The sequence below is a fragment of the Poecilia formosa genome, unplaced genomic scaffold (genome assembly GCF_000485575.1).
Source record: "Poecilia formosa unplaced genomic scaffold, Poecilia_formosa-5.1.2 Scaffold292, whole genome shotgun sequence".
Lineage (NCBI taxonomy): Eukaryota > Metazoa > Chordata > Actinopteri > Cyprinodontiformes > Poeciliidae > Poecilia > Poecilia formosa.
The window spans coordinates 447,380-465,105 of NW_006800231.1; the positions used below are offsets into that span (position 1 = coordinate 447,380).

Here is a 17,726-nt window from a genome sequence, read left to right on the forward strand (position 1 = left end):
TCCTAAAAACACCAGGACTGTTTTCCCAGCGTTCCAACAGGAGAATCCCACCCAGCTGCAGGTTTTAAGCGAGCTGTGGCCCTCACCTTCCTGCAGTGGAGCCACTCAGCTGGTGAGACTGAAAACAGTTCCTGTCATCTGCAGTAAAGGCCAGTTGTTACTGTTCCTACAGTCCTAAACTGGGACCAGTAAGGAATGCCTGGTGGGACATGCATGAATATTTAGCCTGATTAAAATCTATGTTTTATGACCAATAAGTTAAAACAATCAGTAAACAAAAATAGTAGAATCACTCCATACTGCGCTGTAGTGCACCAATAATCTGTATGTAAAATAGAATGTACAGATTTAAACTATTGAACAGTGGAGGGAGACATTTTACTTAGCCAGATCCAAGTATGTATCCCGGCAACCACACCTTTATATCAGCACTTTTATAACTGCTGCTTAATCAACTCTTTAAAATGATCTGATCCCTGACTGATGTTTCCTCAAGTGGGAGTTAGAAACACCAGCTGGTGAGTAAAAAAAAAAAAAAACTGATGTGTTTAGAAGGTCAGAGGTTAGGAATCTACGACTGCGAGGCACATCAACCTACATTTACTACGTCAAGAGCGTCATGGAAACAGAAACGGGAGGAGTGAGAGGAAGATTCACTCCGACCCATGCCTGGTGGAGTTTTAAACAGCCACGCTGTTGACCGTCCACGTCAACACGTCAATGGATTTAGTTAGGAACACTAACAGAAAAGGTTTAACTATCATTCAGTTGTTTAGGTTTTAAACCAGAGTCTTAATAAATTTACAGATTTATGCTTCAGTTCAGTAAACAGCAGGGCACAGCTTTACCATTTTCTGTTCAGTTTAAGGAAATGACTGTAAATAAAAACTTCCCTGAAATTTATCAACTAAAACATACATTCTTTTCTGCTTTGTGTTAAAATCTGACACCTATAATGGGCATTTACTTAAATAGGGAGGAAGATTTTTCTTCATAAAGCAAATATGATATATAATCAATGATTTCATGTATCGCATGAGGTCCTGCTGATTCTAATCTCTCTCTTTTTTTTTAAACTAAAGTAAAAGAGGAGGAAATGAGCTGCACATTCCATGATAGAGGTAGCAGCTTTGTGTCAACCAGAACATAAAAGTTTTAAAATTTTTAGTAAACCAATATCCATGCTGTGATTGATGCGTTATATCGTGGACGTCTTCAGTTTTGATGCATTTTATGAGCAGGAAAAAGTGATATTTTCAGATTGTGGGCATATTGTTTGTAGATGTAATTCAACATCTATTATCTGATCCACTTAACTGTGAAAAAACCAAATCATTTGTGGGTTTTCTCCACTCACACCAGGGACTTTAAGGAAACCTATAGAAGGTCATTCGTAACAATAATCAAGGTTCTTAAAGCACAATCACAGATTTTTTCCCCTTATGCTGAATATCTGATACAGGAACTAATGAGTGTCTATGTGTAAACTCAGAACGTTTAAGAAAGGTGGGAAACATTCCAGAAGAAAATGCATCCAATCCAGGAAAATATTCTATATGTATATTTACATATTTTGGACATAATTTCAGCAATTAGAATCAATTCACAGTCCGATAATTGAAGTGTTTAAACCTGTATTAGTCAGACCCAAAAGGACTTTTAGATATCTTGACATATATATAACTCTCTCTCTCTCTCTATATATATATATATATGTATATATATATATGTATATATACACACACACACATATTCATATTTTTTCCCTCATCGCACTCACTAAAACTACTAAAATTGTAAACTACATTTTTGTTTGTGGTTGGTGCGGCTGCATGTCGTCTAGAAAAAAGTGATGAGCTCCAAAGAAAGCCGAGCAGCTCTTCAAAAACAAAAGCAGCAAAGAAGCCGGACGATGAACCTGAACGTGTTTCCCAGGAGAGACGTTCAGGAAAAGCCTAAAGAACAGATGAACTGGAGAAACTCGGCCAACTTTCAAGAAAAACAAATCCACTGGCCTTAAAAGTACTCACTGAATGCCTGTGTGTGAAGAGCAAAGCAGAAGTGCAACAAATTTTCTTTTTGTCAAATTAAAACCTTTTAGAGCTTTGAGCGTTCGGCTCACACCTAAAGAAAAACACACAAAAAAATATAAAAAAAGCACCAAAGGCTTTTAGGAAATCTCACTCATGTCTATCTAGCAAAGTGGTGCTGTGTTTTAATACCCTCATCGCCATGGTGACAAAGCCTGTAAACACAGGTCAGTTAAGTGGAGGTGGACAAAGTGGATTCAGCTGACCAGTCTGGTGTGTTTTAGGTGTGTGTGCACAGGTGTGTGTTCAGCCAGGTGTGAAAGGAGCAGGATGCTAGAGGGTGATCAGGTCCACCAGGTTGCCCTTCGGGGGGGTCATGCTGTCGGGGAAGAAGTTGACGAGCGTGTCAAAGAGCTGCGTTCGCTGAGCGTACGTCTGGTCTACATCAGAGAAGCCTGAGGGGAGGAGGGAGCAGAGGTCAGGGAGGACTGACCCCAGGTCTGGTTCAGGCTGTTTCTCTGCACTGACACTTACTGCTCATTTAAAGTAAAACAGTGAACTTTTAATCAATCCCACATGCAAAATGAAGGGTGTTTATCTCCAAATATGATAAACATTATTTCCTCTTGACTGAAGTCAAGCAGACTCAACCTATCCAGTATCTGTATCCCACACATTCAGACTAAGTAGGGTCTTACCTAGAGGGATGAAATCAGAACTGGACTTGAAGAGAGCAGTTGGTAGGAGCTGGAACTGAAACACAACACAAACACGTGTGTCACCGACGTTCAGGAGAACAGAAGAGTCAAACGGCCCTACTCTCACCTACGGCTGGGTAGCAGATCCATTTCATTTTGGTTTTTGAAGATTTAATTCAAGGAAAATGTGGATTGTTTTCCACCAATGGAAACCTTTAGATTCTGGAGTTCAAAGTAGAAATGCAACGATTTGATATTAATATCTGTATCGGTCCCGATTTTGAAAGAAATAAATAAATAAATAAATAAATAAATAAATTCAGTACCTTTATGTCTGTTTTAAGTGAGTTAGGCTGATTTCCTGTATTGGATCGTATCAGCTGACACTAAACCTCTGATATCGGTATCAGAAGTAAATTAGTATAATTGTTTTTTTGTTTTTATTATTTTATTTTTAAGCCAAGCCTCTCAGCTCTACTCTCAGCTGTACATGCAGGTTGACATTCACTCCAGTTAGTTTTGGTCTAACTGGTGTGTGTTAGACCAAAAGTGTGTGTGAAGGCTGCAGTACCTCTTTGGTCTCATCAGGGTCAGTGTGGTCCACGGTTAGCGACAGGTCGTTCTGAAGGTACTTCAGAGCATTCAGTGGCTCTGACTGGGCTTTCTCCTCAAACCTACCACACACAGTCATGGTCAAACACACTGGGTAAACAATGACAGACCGCTGTTACAGATTACAACCACTAGATGGCAACATGCTACAACTTTCAGGTTACCTCTACTACTATTTCCCATAATTTACTGTTCTCTAGTTTTAAAACAAAGTCCTGACTGTAGATGGCAGAAAAATCTTTGTATCTGCTGTCTTATCATTAACCTGAACATAACAGGTGATGGAGTGACAGTGAAATCTGCAGACCTGTATTTCCTGATGAGGTATCTGCAGTGGCGCAGCAGGTACTCCTTGGAGGGCCGACACAGTTTGAGGGACCAGAAGTCATCCAGGCGCATCTTAGGAGAACACGACTTCCCTGGGTTTCCTCCAAACAGGTAGTGCACCTGGACATTTTGGCATAAACATGCATGGAACAGACGTTCTCCAACACCTACACTAAATTATTCATGTAATACTAAATTAAAAAGAGCTCAGATGGGACTGATTGACCGGTGGTAGGAACAGAAACATGATCTTTTCATCGAAGGTACAGTGGTGAGAAAATAACGAGTGAAATCTGTTTATCAACAGACGGACATTTAATGTTGGTTTTAACAATACTGACAAATTCTGGCCAAAAAACAAAGAAAATATATTTTCATTTTGTTTCTGTATGATGTAAGAAACGTTTTCTGGTGCTGAAAAAAATGAGGAAGCCACAATGATTCTGGATTTGTTGCTGCTCGTGGTCAGGACTCCCTTGAAAAAGTTTTTAATCTCAGAGTTTTTTGTCCTGGTAAAATAAAAGTTACATTAAAAAAATATTTTAAAATCCCACTTAACTGAATATGAGATGAGAACAGGAATAATAAACCAGAAGTGATTCCTGGTATTCAAAAAGCTCCTGCTGGTCTGTGTGGAATGTTGTCGTTTTTATCTTTATTTCTAAGCCCTAGAACAGGGGTGGCCAAGTCCAGTCCTCGAGAGCCACCATCCTGCAAGCTTCAGATGCATCCCTGCTTCAACACACCTGAATCAAATGACTGGCTCGTTATCAGGCCTCTGTAGAGCTGATCCCGGTCTGTTGGAGGAAGGATACTTCTAAAACTTGCAGGATGGTGGCTCTCGAGGACTGGACTTGGCCACCCCTGCCCTAGAATATTCATGAGGCGGTATGCAGTCAGAGGGATGTGAGAGGAGGGTGAGGGTATTTTATCGACACCGTTTGGGTTTTGGACATGCAGACTGTGTGGCAGCGCAGCGTAGACGTGCTACCTTGTGCATCTCATCGTAGACCAGCTGGTGTGCAAAGCGTGGACACGGTTCCTCCTCCTGCAGCGTCTTACTCGGGTTTTCTTTTACAGCCTGATCATTCTTATACACACATGACCTGAGTGAACAAACACACACACACAACACAGAAGTGATGACGAGGAAGAAGACGAAGAAAAAAAACCCTGAATACATCCTGAAGCCATCAAGGAAAAAACAAACGTAGCGTAGGCTGTTCTGGTTGTGGTAATAAACACACAAACAAAGCCACACTTCCAGAATTAGTTTACCCCAGTTCTTACCATGTGTCATAAATTCAAAACAGGAACAAATTGTAGCACATGAGGGACTAAAACCTCAAATGCTAGTGATGTGATTCACTAGAAGCATTTGGCCACAGCTTTTCCTGCATATCGTGTTTACTGTGATCCAACTGTTCCCTGCTGAAACGCCTCAAAAGACGATTTCTTTTGTCCGCCGTTATATAAAGACACTGAGTGCTGGCAGCCAGCTAGTGCTGCATGAACACTGAGCCTCTGTGGTGTGATCACGGTGACAGAGCGACGCTCTGCATGTGTCGGAGAACTTCCTGTGAGTGTTGTGGTTACGATCAGAGTCGTAACCACTTTCGTTTCGGGGCCTACCAGTTGTTGCGGGCGATGTCGTAGATCCAGAACGAGTTGCGCACGTTCTCCTCACGTTTGTCCTTGTCTTTGCTCAGCCCCGACAGGACGTGGATCTCATTGAGCTCCGGGTCGATGGTGGCTCTCTGGGTGAAACCCGTCATCGGAACTGGGAAACGGTGAAAAAAAGAACGTTTAATGACAAACATTTGTTGCAGATAAAACTCCGGTTGTCCTGCAGGAAGGAGATCCTCCAACCAAGAAGACAAAAGAAGCTCTGCCTAAAGTTTGCTAAGCATCCTATTGAAGGTATAGGTGTGCACTGATTGGAGATTTCCGGTCAATCATCAATGTTTAAAAACCTGAGCTGCTGAATGGTTGATGAAGATCTTTTTTGTCTGAAAAGTCGTCATTGTTCCCTTTAGCTAATTTTCAGACCTTTATAGATATAGATAATATTGGTATGTGGTACAGGGATGTGCCAGAAAGTCGATCCACAAAAGAATCAAGTTTCTCATTTATTACAATTCAGAAACTATTTAAAATGTCCCAAATTTGATTATAAAAAAGAAAACAAATCCGCTGTCAACAGACTTCCATTTTGTAACACTGAGTCGTTCTGACGTCGCCATGCAGACGGGACAGGAACTTATGAGGCCAGTCTGGATTTAATTAACAGCAGCTTGTTAAAGCAACTGGAATTAAAAACTCACCCATCCCAGAATCCTTCTTGGTACCATCAGATATGATCTCTACATGATCTCCATCCACATCGTAGCTGAAGAAATCGTTCAGGTACGTCTTTGACCTCTGACCCCCAAACACATAGAGACAGCGGTTTCTCTGTACAGTACAGAGGTAGCATCAGTTAGCAACAGGTAACAGTAGTTAGCTCTACCAGGATCCAGTCTGAAGTCAGACTCACGGTGTGGAAGAGCATGCAGTGTCCGATCCGGGACTGAATGTCCTCTGGCCCAGCGTTGCACGAGTCTTCCCGTAGGAGGCGCCACGTCCCCGCCTGGCAGTGGAACGCGTACAGACCGCTGAACTGTGGCTCCGACGTCCGACTGTCCTCCACGCTGCCGTTACACGTCAGGATGCGGCCGCCAAACGTGTAAATCATGTGCTTCTCTGAGTCCATGCACATCTGCAACAACAGGAGAGGGAAATCGGATCAGGTTGGTATTCTAATATATTTGGTAAGACGTCAGACATCAACAAAATTTGGAAGTAGTTTGGCTGGATCACTTTCTCATTTGGGGGTAATTGCTTCTCACTGACAGAAATAATTAGGTGACAGCCGCGGTAAGCACTGGTCACCCCACTGTTACCAACTTAGTGAGTTGTTGCTTTATTTAGTGACTTTTCAGACAGAAGAAAACTTTTTTTTTAAACTTATGATCGGCCACAAAAGTGGAATCGGTGCAGTCCTACTGATCAGCACGGCAAATACAGGAGAAAAGCTTTTTTATATACATATAACTCATTAAACCTTGGAGCTCAAATAGATTCTGATTTCAACCAGAGTGAACTTAAAGAACTGCTCATCGGTTGGCAGATTCATTGTGCACCTCTAATAAATTTGCAATAATAAAAATATTTACAAGCATGTCTTAACACACAATCACTTTCCAAATTTTGCTGTGAGTAGCAGGTAGTTGGTAGTTATTGTTTTTTTTTTTAAGTGAACACCTGATTTGTTGATTATTTGCTAAACAAAATCCAAACTAAAATTTTGTCTTAAATTTCAAAAACAGAAAAACATAAAGACCATTATGGGCTTTTATGAAATAAAATGAAGAAACAGCAATTGATATTTGATTTGTTGAAAGAGCTGCCTTCCACTGTTCACAGTTTATAGAAAAACTTGCAAATCTAAAAAAAATAGAAAGAAAACTGTCATTTTAAATAAACTACTCAAAGACAAGTTAAAAAACAAAAAAGTCCCTGAATTATTTTGGAAGCATTCTATTGGCTTTTGGATGTAGAAATCCACTAGGAAGAAGGCTGGTGACCAGAGGTCAGAGGTCAAGTGAAAAAGAATCTCCAATACAAAAACCCTGAGTAAAAACAAGGAGAAGGCAGAGTGAAACAGGAGCGCTACCTGGTGGTCAAACACCAGCTTGGGCCCTCCGTCCGCCGACGTGTCCTCGCTGAGGAGCGTCCAGGTGTTGGCCGTGATGTCGTAGCGGTAGAAGTCGCTCTTCAAGGACTTGCTGTTCCTGACGCTGGAGTCCAGGTAGCGGCCCAACGTGTAGATCTGCCGGCGCTGCGAGTCGATGCACATCTTGTGGCAGGAGCGGGCGCTCGGGCCATTCTGATTGGTGGACAGCAGACAGGCTTACAAAGCTGCCACCTGCTGGTGGGTTTGTGTCGTTGGGCTGGCCCTCACCTCTTTTTCTGTGTCCCTGGAGATGCAGGCCCACTGGTTCTCCTGGACGCTATAGGCCCAGAAGTCGGCCAAATCCTGAGTGCCATCCCAACCCCCGAACAGGTACACCGTCTCTGCAGGACACACACACACGCACACACACATATTACATCACTATTGGAGACATCAGAGGAGTGGACATCTGACATTACGTCAGCTCAAATTAAGTTACATCAACAAATGAAAGAAGCAAAGGGTGATTTTAATTCTGCCGTTATTTCATGGACGAACTCCAGAGCCTTAATCTGTGTTTGAACATTTAGCCGCCCTGCCCAGAGTACAGAGGCTACAAACACAAACACACACACACGCACCAGCTTCAAAGATACACTCAGAAAAGCAGCCCATCAACATCCAACAGACCTGTTCCATGACCACAACCAGCAAGCTCAGACATGTCAGAGAGGAAGGGCTTTATTCCAGACATGTATATGTCAAACTATTAGAATCTGATTCATCACTGGGTTGCTGTGACAGTTAATGAACAAGTCCTAAATATTTTTATTACGGCCGTCAACTGATTACAAAAAGAATGTAAGACGCAAAACATGGGATTAGGCCCGTAACCATGACAAATCTTGCTGGATGATAAATTGTCCCAGAAGTTATTGCGATAAATGACAATATTGTTTTAAGACCATTTTCCAGTAATATAATGTTAATGGCATAATGATGCAAGAACACATTGTCAAAGATCAATAAACTTTAAATTCTAATGAACATCTAATTCTGGAACGGGAAGACATTTTAAATAACCAAAATAAATAAAAAAAAACAACAAATAAAATGAATTATAAAGTCTGTGTAAACAGAATTGTTCAATAAAGGGATTCTGTAGTTAATACCAAAGCACCAGACTGAAGACTTTTGTCATCCAGTTTTTGGTAGAAGGAGAGAAAAGAGAAAATCAATAAATCATGCAAATGGAAATTGAGCTCATTTTAATTTTTCTTGTGATTGATTTATTATTTATGGCAACCGGGCTGACATTGGATCACTTCTCATGTCTTTGATGCTTTTGTATTCATCCACTGTTCAAGCTTTTTATTTGTTCGTAGCAGTTTAGTGTTGCTTCAGCCGTACGTAGCTGCATGTAAAATGAGGTTTTGCTGCGTTATTCTGTTAACAGTAAATTCATTTCTGTTGCTGCTGCTGTGCTGCAGCGTCACGAAGCAGCGCCAGGTACAAAGAGAGGAGACAGAGTGGAGCTGTTCCAGAGGAAACGTGAGAAAAACAGCTGAGACAAAGTCAGGCGTTATGTTAAAGCTACAGCGCAGATGGTTCCCAAAAAGTACAGAAACCTGTACAATTTATCTTGTGTTTAAAAAAAAAAACAACAGCATTAAAATAATCCAGGTTAGACACAAAGGATCTATACTAGAAAGTATCAAAGAATCCAAAGCAGATGTATGTGATGATAAAGAAATTTGGCAAAATTAGTAGGTCAGACTTAAAATAGTAATTAAAAAATCTAATTGAATTTTTTAAAATTATTATTATTTTATTTGCCTTTGTCCAACTAGACGTTCTAGACTTCTGTTAGTAGGGGTCTGAATGTATGTATGTACATTTCAAAACTATTACAAAATAAAGTAAAAAAAACACAACCTTTTTGTAGATAAAAGGTAAAAGATTCCATGGTGGAACCAGGAAGACGTCTGTCTGCTGCTGCTCATCAGCCATGTTTTACCACACAGAACTGTCTGAATGGAGGCCACATTTCAGAGTACGCAGCGTGGAAAACGTGGACATGGTTACTGAAACGACTCCACAAACGGTACAATTTTAGAAGAAATCTTGAAACTTTGTGGCCAGCGTTACTTTCTTCTTTTATCTACAACGACACCAAATCTCCATCAAAAAAGCCTGATTGGTTCACCTCCAGGTTAACGTCAGGTTGATGAAACATTCAGAATCACATAATAAAGTGACTGTCAGCATAAAACAAGCAACCTAAACAATAAGGAGTTTAACTGTCCAATGATTCCTCTTTTTATAATAAATGGTCCATGGAAGTAAACTGTATCAACTTGCTGATGCATACTAACTGCTAACTGCTGTTTGGAGCGAGTCTGAGCTCAGCGCTGCAGTGACTCCACCCAGTAGTCTGCAGATCCACTTCCACACATTACACAGGCTTTTATCCCACCCTCAACAAATCACAACTGAAGTGATGTCACCATCAAAGCCGAAGTAGTGATGTGAGTTTTAAATGCTGGCCTGAAGGTGGCTGAGGGAGGAAACGAGGCTTAATTTGATTACTCCGAAACAGAGCTTTGCATTTCCAATCTGACGTAGGAGGAAGTGACTCATGGCAGCATCTGCGTGGGTCTCACCAGTCTGGACGTCAATGACCATTTGATGTCCTCCCCTCATCCCGGGCCTGTTGTCATCGGCGTCACCTGGAAACGAGGAGACGGGGAGGAGATAAGGGCGGAACATGAGGATGGAGGATGAAAGTGAGGGAGTGGGTGGGAAGGAAGGAGGCAGAAAAACAGAAAGCAGGGTTAGGTTTCCAGTGAACTTTCAGAGCTCTGGAGTGTTTAATCCAACAAACTGGGAGGATTTCCCAGGTGAATAGAAGCTCTCACTGTTCACGTCGTCTCGGCTGATTTCTTGGCTGCCTGTACCTTTGTTGCACTTGGGGATGATCTGACTCCACCTGGGCTTGTACTCCTGCTGGCTGATATACTGGTTAAACAAACCATCTAGCAGAGAAATGAGACGGTGGAATGTTGGGAAAGCAGTGAGCGTCGGCACATGTTCACTTCCAGAGAGCTGCAGAATGAGGCGGAGCCGGAGCCACAGGGCCGTACCTCTCACTGCTTTGTCTATGAGCTCCTCACAGGCGTCAAAGTCTCCTTGCAGCACCAGACAGTCGTGCAGGTGTGTGAGCATGGGGTGCTCCAGGGCTATGCGCGTCTTCTTCTGCAACGACTCGAAGGCTTCCGTGTAGTTGTGCTGCCGGAAGTGCTTGAGGCAGAGCCGGATGGCTTCCTGTTCTCTGTACTGAAATGACATGATGGACAGCAACTTTCATCGATTCCACAAGCTAATCTGAGCTTTGAAGACGACTTCCTGTCATTTTATGACACTGAATTAGGGATGAATTACCTGTACAGATATATGAGGTCTAGTATCAGCCACTACAGAAAAACAGCTGAATTTCTTTAAAATGTTTAATTTTCTTTTTAATACAGAAATAATGTACTGACTTACAGCTTCATTTGCTAACTCTGCACCAGTACAGCTCACTTACATACACCAAGAACAAGTTTGGTCAAACATGTGAATATAAACTCCAACAAACCTTTCAAATGGTTCATTCAGAAAGCGCAATTAGGAATTTGAAAGATAATGTAAAATAAATAGTAAAACATGATGTTGCTAAGAGCACAAAGCATAGAATTAGACTGGATAGATCTGCCTTATGGATTAAGAACATGCCCGTCTGTGTCCAAGAGTCAAGAAAAACTCATTCTGAAAGTATTCATCCTTCCTTCATTAAACAAGCTTCTTTCTATGACGCATCAGAACTGTAAACAGAAAACAGGCCCACATCATGATGGCAGCACCACCATCTAAAACCAGATCTACAGTGGTTTAGAGAAATTCTACAATAAGTTTAAGTTAAAGAGAAAAAAAATCACTGATCTTGTATGATAGTGAAATAATATCAAAAATGTTCTGATGAGTATTTCAACATGCACGTCTTATGAATAACCGATTACTTTAAGAATATTGCCTCTGTGGTGCCAAATGTATGTAAAGTTGTGTGTGTGTGTGTATATATATATATATATATATATATATATATATATATATATATATATATGCTTCTAGTGGCATAATAATAAAGAAAGAAATGCCTAAGTTTAAGTTATTCTACAAATTAATTCTCAAGAAAAAAGGTGTTTGAAATAGTTAAATTCATGTTAGAGAAATAGTGGAAATGTTAGGAGTATTTTGAAAGATAAAGCTTGGAGTTCTGACCTTGCTGTACCAGTTAAGGCAGGGCTGCACCACATCAGGGTCCTCAATGCCGTGCAGTTCAATGTACCAGATGCTGAAGTTAAAACTGGGGCCCCAAGACATCAGAGGCACTACGGCAAACAGGCAGAAAAGATTCAGGGAAATTAAGGAGAAATGGAAAACCTGAGCATTGTAAACAAACCCGATCACAGACGGATGCCTTTTACCTATTTTCACAAATCTGCAGGGAAACATCTGCTCATCAATCTTATGCTTTAACGTAAAGGTCTCCTTGTTGTAGTCGTTTTTAAGGCCACTGAGAGGCAAGCAGAAAGAAGACTGGTCAGTTCTGAAACACTATTTTAACTTTCATTGTTGGTTTATTTCACTAAAGCCGCAGTAGGAAACGTTTATAAAAAATGCTTTTTACATATTTGATAAAACATCAGTGATATGTGTTTCAGGTATATATAACCATTTTAGCATAAAGTAGGTATATATATATATATATATATAACCGTTTTGGCAGGTATACATTTCCATAACAGCATAATCTAGCAACAATGTTAACATCATCATAAAAATACTGTATACATTTAATTTGACTTCCTAATTTAGCGACCTCTTTAAAAACTCCTGCTCCTTCTGGAATTCCACCTTCAGGAAGTCATCAAAAACATCACTCCTCCTCCATTAACCCTTTAACGTTTTTACCAATATTTTTATAATGAGCTCAGCAGATGTGCAGTTCCACCTGGATTAGCTAATTGCTGCTGGCTAGTCTGAAGAAGCTGAGGAGCTCTGAGGAGGAGCTTCACCTAGAAAAGGTGGAGAGATCACCTGGACAGAGAAGAGTGACTGTCCAGTGTTGACATTTCCCTTCCTTAGGACACAATCCAATCCTGACTTAGAATCAAATTCCTTAAGGGTTTTTGTTTATTTGCTCAAGGAGATGTGGCATTAAACTGTAAATCATGCTGGGACAGCAAAAACTGAGAACAAAGATAAACACCCCATGCGAAAATAAAACAGCTTAACTTTTTATTTCCCCCCCTGGTTCTGACAGCTAAGTGCTGTGCAAGAGACAGAGATCAAGTGGTCTATTTTAGAACTGGACTCTGTAGTCAAGCAGCTCACCTGGACAAAAGTTCTGTCATGTTCTCCTCACTCATCCCACCAAACACTTTGAACTTCTTGAGGTTGCAGACATGAGTCTTCTCATACTTGCCAAAGGTGATGCTCTGAACAATCGCTGGCCTTTCCAACTTCAAGATTAAAAACTGGTGAAGAACAGACAGAGACACAAAACAACATGAAGCATAAAAATAGCAAGGCACCATTCCTTGGTGAAGACTGGCTGTACCGCCAAGTATGGTGATAATTAAGACTGTAAATGTTAACTTCTGCGACACTGCAGTGAAACTGAGGGTGTGTGTGTGTGTGGGGGGGGGGGAATCACACAGTAAGTAGAGCCACAAAGTTTGCAAAAATCACAAAAAGGGGAGAACCTTTTTGTCGTGAATGGAACTTTACACATTGTGTTTTGGTCAAGCTACCAGACTTAGAATGTAGCAAAGTCACCCATCTTTAAGTCCTTTCCTCCCAGGCATGTCAAAAACAACTAATTATCCAGAGAAAAAAAAAATCATGTTTTCATTTAAACATGATAAACAACTCATTATTGGCTGTTGACATGCCTAGTAGTTTCACCTCTTTTAAGAGCATCTCTATCCTCTTCCCCTTTCTGCTCATCCTTTAGCTACACATGTTCTTTAGAACTGAGGCTCTACTGATAAGTCCAGAAGTTGAAGGCAACCCACTGATATTACAACCCTATAATCTGATGCAGATGATGACATCTGAAGGAGAACACACAACAACTTTGATTGCATTTAGGACACCAAATGTATTTAAAGGTCCTGTAAAAACAGGATACACAGCATTGCTCAGGTGAATGCTGTGACTTATTGGTCACCCTTTGGTCTTGTAATCCCTGCTGTGTGATCTAAAAGAAAACACAGTCTTTGACCTCAATAAACCAACTTGTAAGGTGTGACAGAACAAAGTGATCTATGAAGGAGAAAACCACAGTTGCATGTTTATTAAGAAAATGTGAACAAAAGGTAATCATCTCTTTCAATCATACAAGGCAGTTATTTGCAGATTAAAATGGAGACAAGTCAGCATAGGACTATTATGACGTTATGTGATGTTATTCGCTTATTTGTCCTCAATTTCACATTGATCAGGAAGTACAAAGGAAATGCACTTAAATTCATATCTTAATTTGTATATAGGGACATCGTTTTCTACATTTTATAGATGCAACGTCATTGGCCAATTGGATCAGCCTACCTGTGGAGGATAGTTGCTCTCTGAAGACCACCTTGAGGACTGATCGTTAGGTTTATCCACCAAGATATTCCTAAGAAATGAAAAAGATTGGCTTTATTTACCTAGTCTGGAAAGTGACAAATCAAGTTAGCAACAACAAAGGCAAGAAAAGACTTAAAAAAAAAACAAAAAAAAAAAACATTTACAGGACAGTAATTATATAAACTTCCATACGCGTAAATGAACAGCTTCCGGTGACAGTATGAAGCTCGATAGTTCAATTAGCAGTAGCTAGCATGACGATGAAGCTGTGAAGAAGCAACAGCTAAAATATAGCAGACTTAAACACTGTACCCGACATTACCAACACTCCACTGATTAAACAGTGTTGCCATATTTCAAGCAAACCACGAAGTCTGATTTAGTTTCAAAGCACAAGTAAATAGGCTAATTAGCTAATGAGCTGGTTAGCCAATAGTAACAGGACCTGTGTGTATCAACTTCAGTTATGCCAACATAAACATTTACCGCACAGCATGCTAATGCAACAGGGTATCGATTTTTGAATTTGGAGTTGTTTAAAATGCCCCATTTTTAAAAGATAGTAACATGTTTTGCTTTGTTTACGTTCCGACTGCAAGAACTCACAGCACCTTGTGCTATGACCAGTAACTGCTACTGAGGCTTAGCTACACGTTTATAATAGGCAGTTTAACGTTGTATTAAGGGCTATAAATGTCACACGCTACTGAATCAGAAAATCTTTAGAATAGCCAAAATAAATAAATAAATAAACCATCCCAGCGAGCGCCCTTGTCTCAGCTAGCGCTGGCTGTGTTGGATCTGAGACGAGCTAGGCCAAGTCCAGCCGGCTGGACCGTCCACCGGTGCTCCGAGCGACGGAACGCCCTCCATCAGCCATTAACACTAATGCAAACATGCAGCTAGTTAATGTCCTCAACACTCACTCGGGTAAATATGTGGAGGAATATGAGCTCCATTTAAAAACGCTGAAAGTAAGAACTCTGCTTTCAGGAACGGCAGCCATCTTGTTAGAAAATAGCAGCTAACGGGAGGCTGGCTGGCTCTCATTGGCTAGATTTTCCAACTAGTCCCGCCTTCTCAGTCGAATAAAATTAGACCTGATTGGACGTGATCTCCCGACAACATTTAGTAATGTTTTATCGTCATTCTACATTTTTTATTTAGTTAACACTAAAAAAAATGTTATTTTTCAAATTAATGTCAAAAAGCGAAATTAATCTATTATATTCACTATACATAGAGAAAAATATTGTCAACGTTTTTATTATAATGGCTTACAGCTAATAAATCACCAAAATCTAGATTATCAGAATATTTAAATGTAACATTAGATCATTAAAAACTGATTATTTAACAGAAATTTCTGATTTTATGAAATGACATGCAATAGAGGTTGGAGGAAATATGTTAATATAGATTTTAAACTTTTAAAATAGAAAATTAATCTGAATTAAAACAGGACCTGAAATATTTTAATGGTCTCTCTTTTTTGGAGAGAAAAAATATTTACAGCCAAACAAAAAGACAAAAGTGACACACAAAAAAAAATCTGCTGTGTAGAATTGCTGTGTCATTAATGTCCATATTATTCTTTCACATCATTGATCATTTCCTATCAAAAATTAACTTCTTTAATATGTAAACACATAGGATGACATCACCATCTTCCGACATGTTGAGTCATGTTTCCCTGCGGAGTGCATGAGTCACAGTGAGGAAAGTGAACGCAGCTTTCATAATGTAAGCTGGATGAATGTTCAGTCATTTATATGTTTTAGAGTTGGAAAGATTTTACTATCTTATATTGGTATTCCTTTAACAACTTAATGGTGCATAAAGCAGGAGCTCTACTCTGAGCCCTTCCCAGAAACCAAGCTTCCGTCCGTCCATCCATTATCTTACACGCTTCTCTCCAGTGCGATTGTGGGGGTGATGGTGTATAACAAGTTGTGACCATGAACTTTATTTTTCCATGTCACCAGACGGATCCGTACACACCACTCCATTTTGCTTACACATTTCATGAAGAAAGAAGTTGCGCTCAGTGGGGTGTTTGTGTTTTTGCTTCCTTCAGTAGTTCTTGGTGCAGTGCCCCCAAAGGTGAAAGGGTAAATAGATTTTTCAAAGGGTTTGGTTCATCTGACAGAATGCAGTGTGACAGGAAACCGCACCAGTTGAAGATGTAGCAAAATGTTTCAAATTTGGTCCCCAGTAGACCAACTCCACTGAAAAAACCTCTTAGACTCCGTTATTTGGTACAGGACCTCTTCTCCAACCCAGAGAGGGCGCTCTACCTTCTTCTGGCCAAAGACCATGGTCTTTGACTCAGCTCAGATTTGGAGATGCTGATTTTCATCCCTGAAATTGCTCCAGTCCACTCCAGTTAAAGCTGGAGCCAATGAATCCAATGGAACCACATCATCTGCAAAAAAGGAGAGACCTGACACCACCAAAAGGTGGTCTCAGATACCTTGGCTGCACCTCCATAAAGATTGTTAACTGAATAGGTGACAGAGGGCAACCTTGGTGAAGTCCAACCAGAAACAAAAAATCAGACCAAGCTCTGACACCAGTCATACAAGGACCTAGAAGCCAGTTTGAAGGTGCTGGAACTCCTTCTGTACCCTCAGTAACACATGAACTATCATACCTCAACCTGCTAAGGGTGAAAGCTGGGCCAGCATTCCAAGGCCACCATCTAAAGACATGAGGATCATTGAACTATGACAGTATAAGTGCATAACAATGCTGTTGAAGTGCAAAAGCTTGTTTGGGATATTGACACTGTAAAGGTCAATCTTTCAATAAAGATACATTTTTTACATGCTGTTTTGGCTCCACTAATAAAGCACTGGTTTCTGGTTGTATTGCTTAAGTTTAAAAATTACAGTTCTGCTTACTTTACTACTCACTGTACTTCTCCGCCCTTCTTTCATTTATTTATCCAGCTTTGTCCTCCAGCGTTAAATTTCACTGAGGCAGAGATAAAAGTGATGTTGTAGGAAGCACGAGTTGTTCCTGTTCACACTACGTTCCCAGAGTAACGTCACACTGAGCAGAAAATGTAAGAGGAATGAGCTTGAGATACGAGATCTGAATTTTCAGACATGTTTTGACATATTTCTAACATGTAAGTTTGATGATGACAACTTAGAGCTGACTAAAAGCCAAAGATGTAGTTTACCTGAAACATTTAGTGCTTCATTAAATTGATAAAAAACTGATTCTAATACTGAAATGCTATGACTGTTTTATGGCTTGCTCAATCGTGTGCAGCACAGAAGGCAAGCCAGACATTTCAAGGTTATCGCTAAAGAGCCTGACTGTGCAGAGAGAGCTGTATCCAAACATTTGGATGGAAAGTTGGGAGGAAGGAAAAAGTGTGGTAGAGAAAAGTGCGCTACATAAGTATCAATAACCTTGAGAGAAGTGTGAAGCAAAGGCCATTCAGTGGGAGATGTGAGAGGTTGGAGCTGAGTCAACGTTTCTACACTCAAACATATCAGAGAAATGAGCAACAACTATCAGAAGCTTTGTGAGTTATGTTGGAAGCATTTGTCCTCACAGAGTCTGGAAGGCAAATGCAGAAGCTCTGAATTCAAGTTGACTGAGGTCCAAAGTGAAGTTTCCACAATCAATGAGGATTTAGGTAGCCAAGTCTAAGGC

The 17,726-nt window shown here is 40.4% G+C and overlaps 1 protein-coding gene across 2 annotated transcripts; it reads right to left on the reverse strand.

Annotated features, from left to right (window-relative positions):
• Window positions 1-2,184: 2,184 nt before the first annotated feature.
• mkln1 (muskelin 1, intracellular mediator containing kelch motifs) lies at window positions 2,185-15,100 on the reverse strand. Of its 2 annotated transcripts, none has more exons than XM_007572019.2 (18): window positions 14,984-15,100; window positions 14,037-14,106; window positions 12,819-12,961; window positions 11,909-11,997; window positions 11,703-11,812; window positions 10,526-10,718; window positions 10,340-10,417; window positions 10,046-10,111; window positions 7,671-7,783; window positions 7,383-7,595; window positions 6,204-6,425; window positions 5,992-6,121; window positions 5,300-5,447; window positions 4,659-4,773; window positions 3,648-3,787; window positions 3,300-3,402; window positions 2,729-2,783; window positions 2,185-2,485 (listed from the first exon to the last, which is right to left on the reverse strand). In XM_007572019.2, the coding sequence occupies exons 1-18, from the start codon at window positions 15,061-15,063 to the stop codon at window positions 2,364-2,366; spliced, it is 2,190 nt and encodes a 729-aa protein (XP_007572081.1). In that variant the 5' UTR covers window positions 15,064-15,100; the 3' UTR covers window positions 2,185-2,363. The 2 variants fall into 2 exon arrangements, with proteins under 2 accessions (XP_007572081.1, XP_016537239.1); XM_016681753.1 differs by having other exon boundaries at window positions 10,301-10,417.
• Window positions 15,101-17,726: the final 2,626 nt, after the last annotated feature.

Coding starts and splice junctions, on each gene's coding strand:
- mkln1 (XM_016681753.1), bottom strand. CDS start 15,063: ATGGCTGCCGTTCCTGAAAGCAGAGTTCTTACTTTCAGCGTTTTTAAA. Junction 14,107..14,983: donor TCCTCCACATATTTACCCGA/GTGAGTGTTGAG, acceptor TTCATTTCTTAG/GAATATCTTGGTGGATAAAC. Junction 11,998..12,818: donor ATGACAGAACTTTTGTCCAG/GTGAGCTGCTTG, acceptor CTTGCCTCTCAG/TGGCCTTAAAAACGACTACA.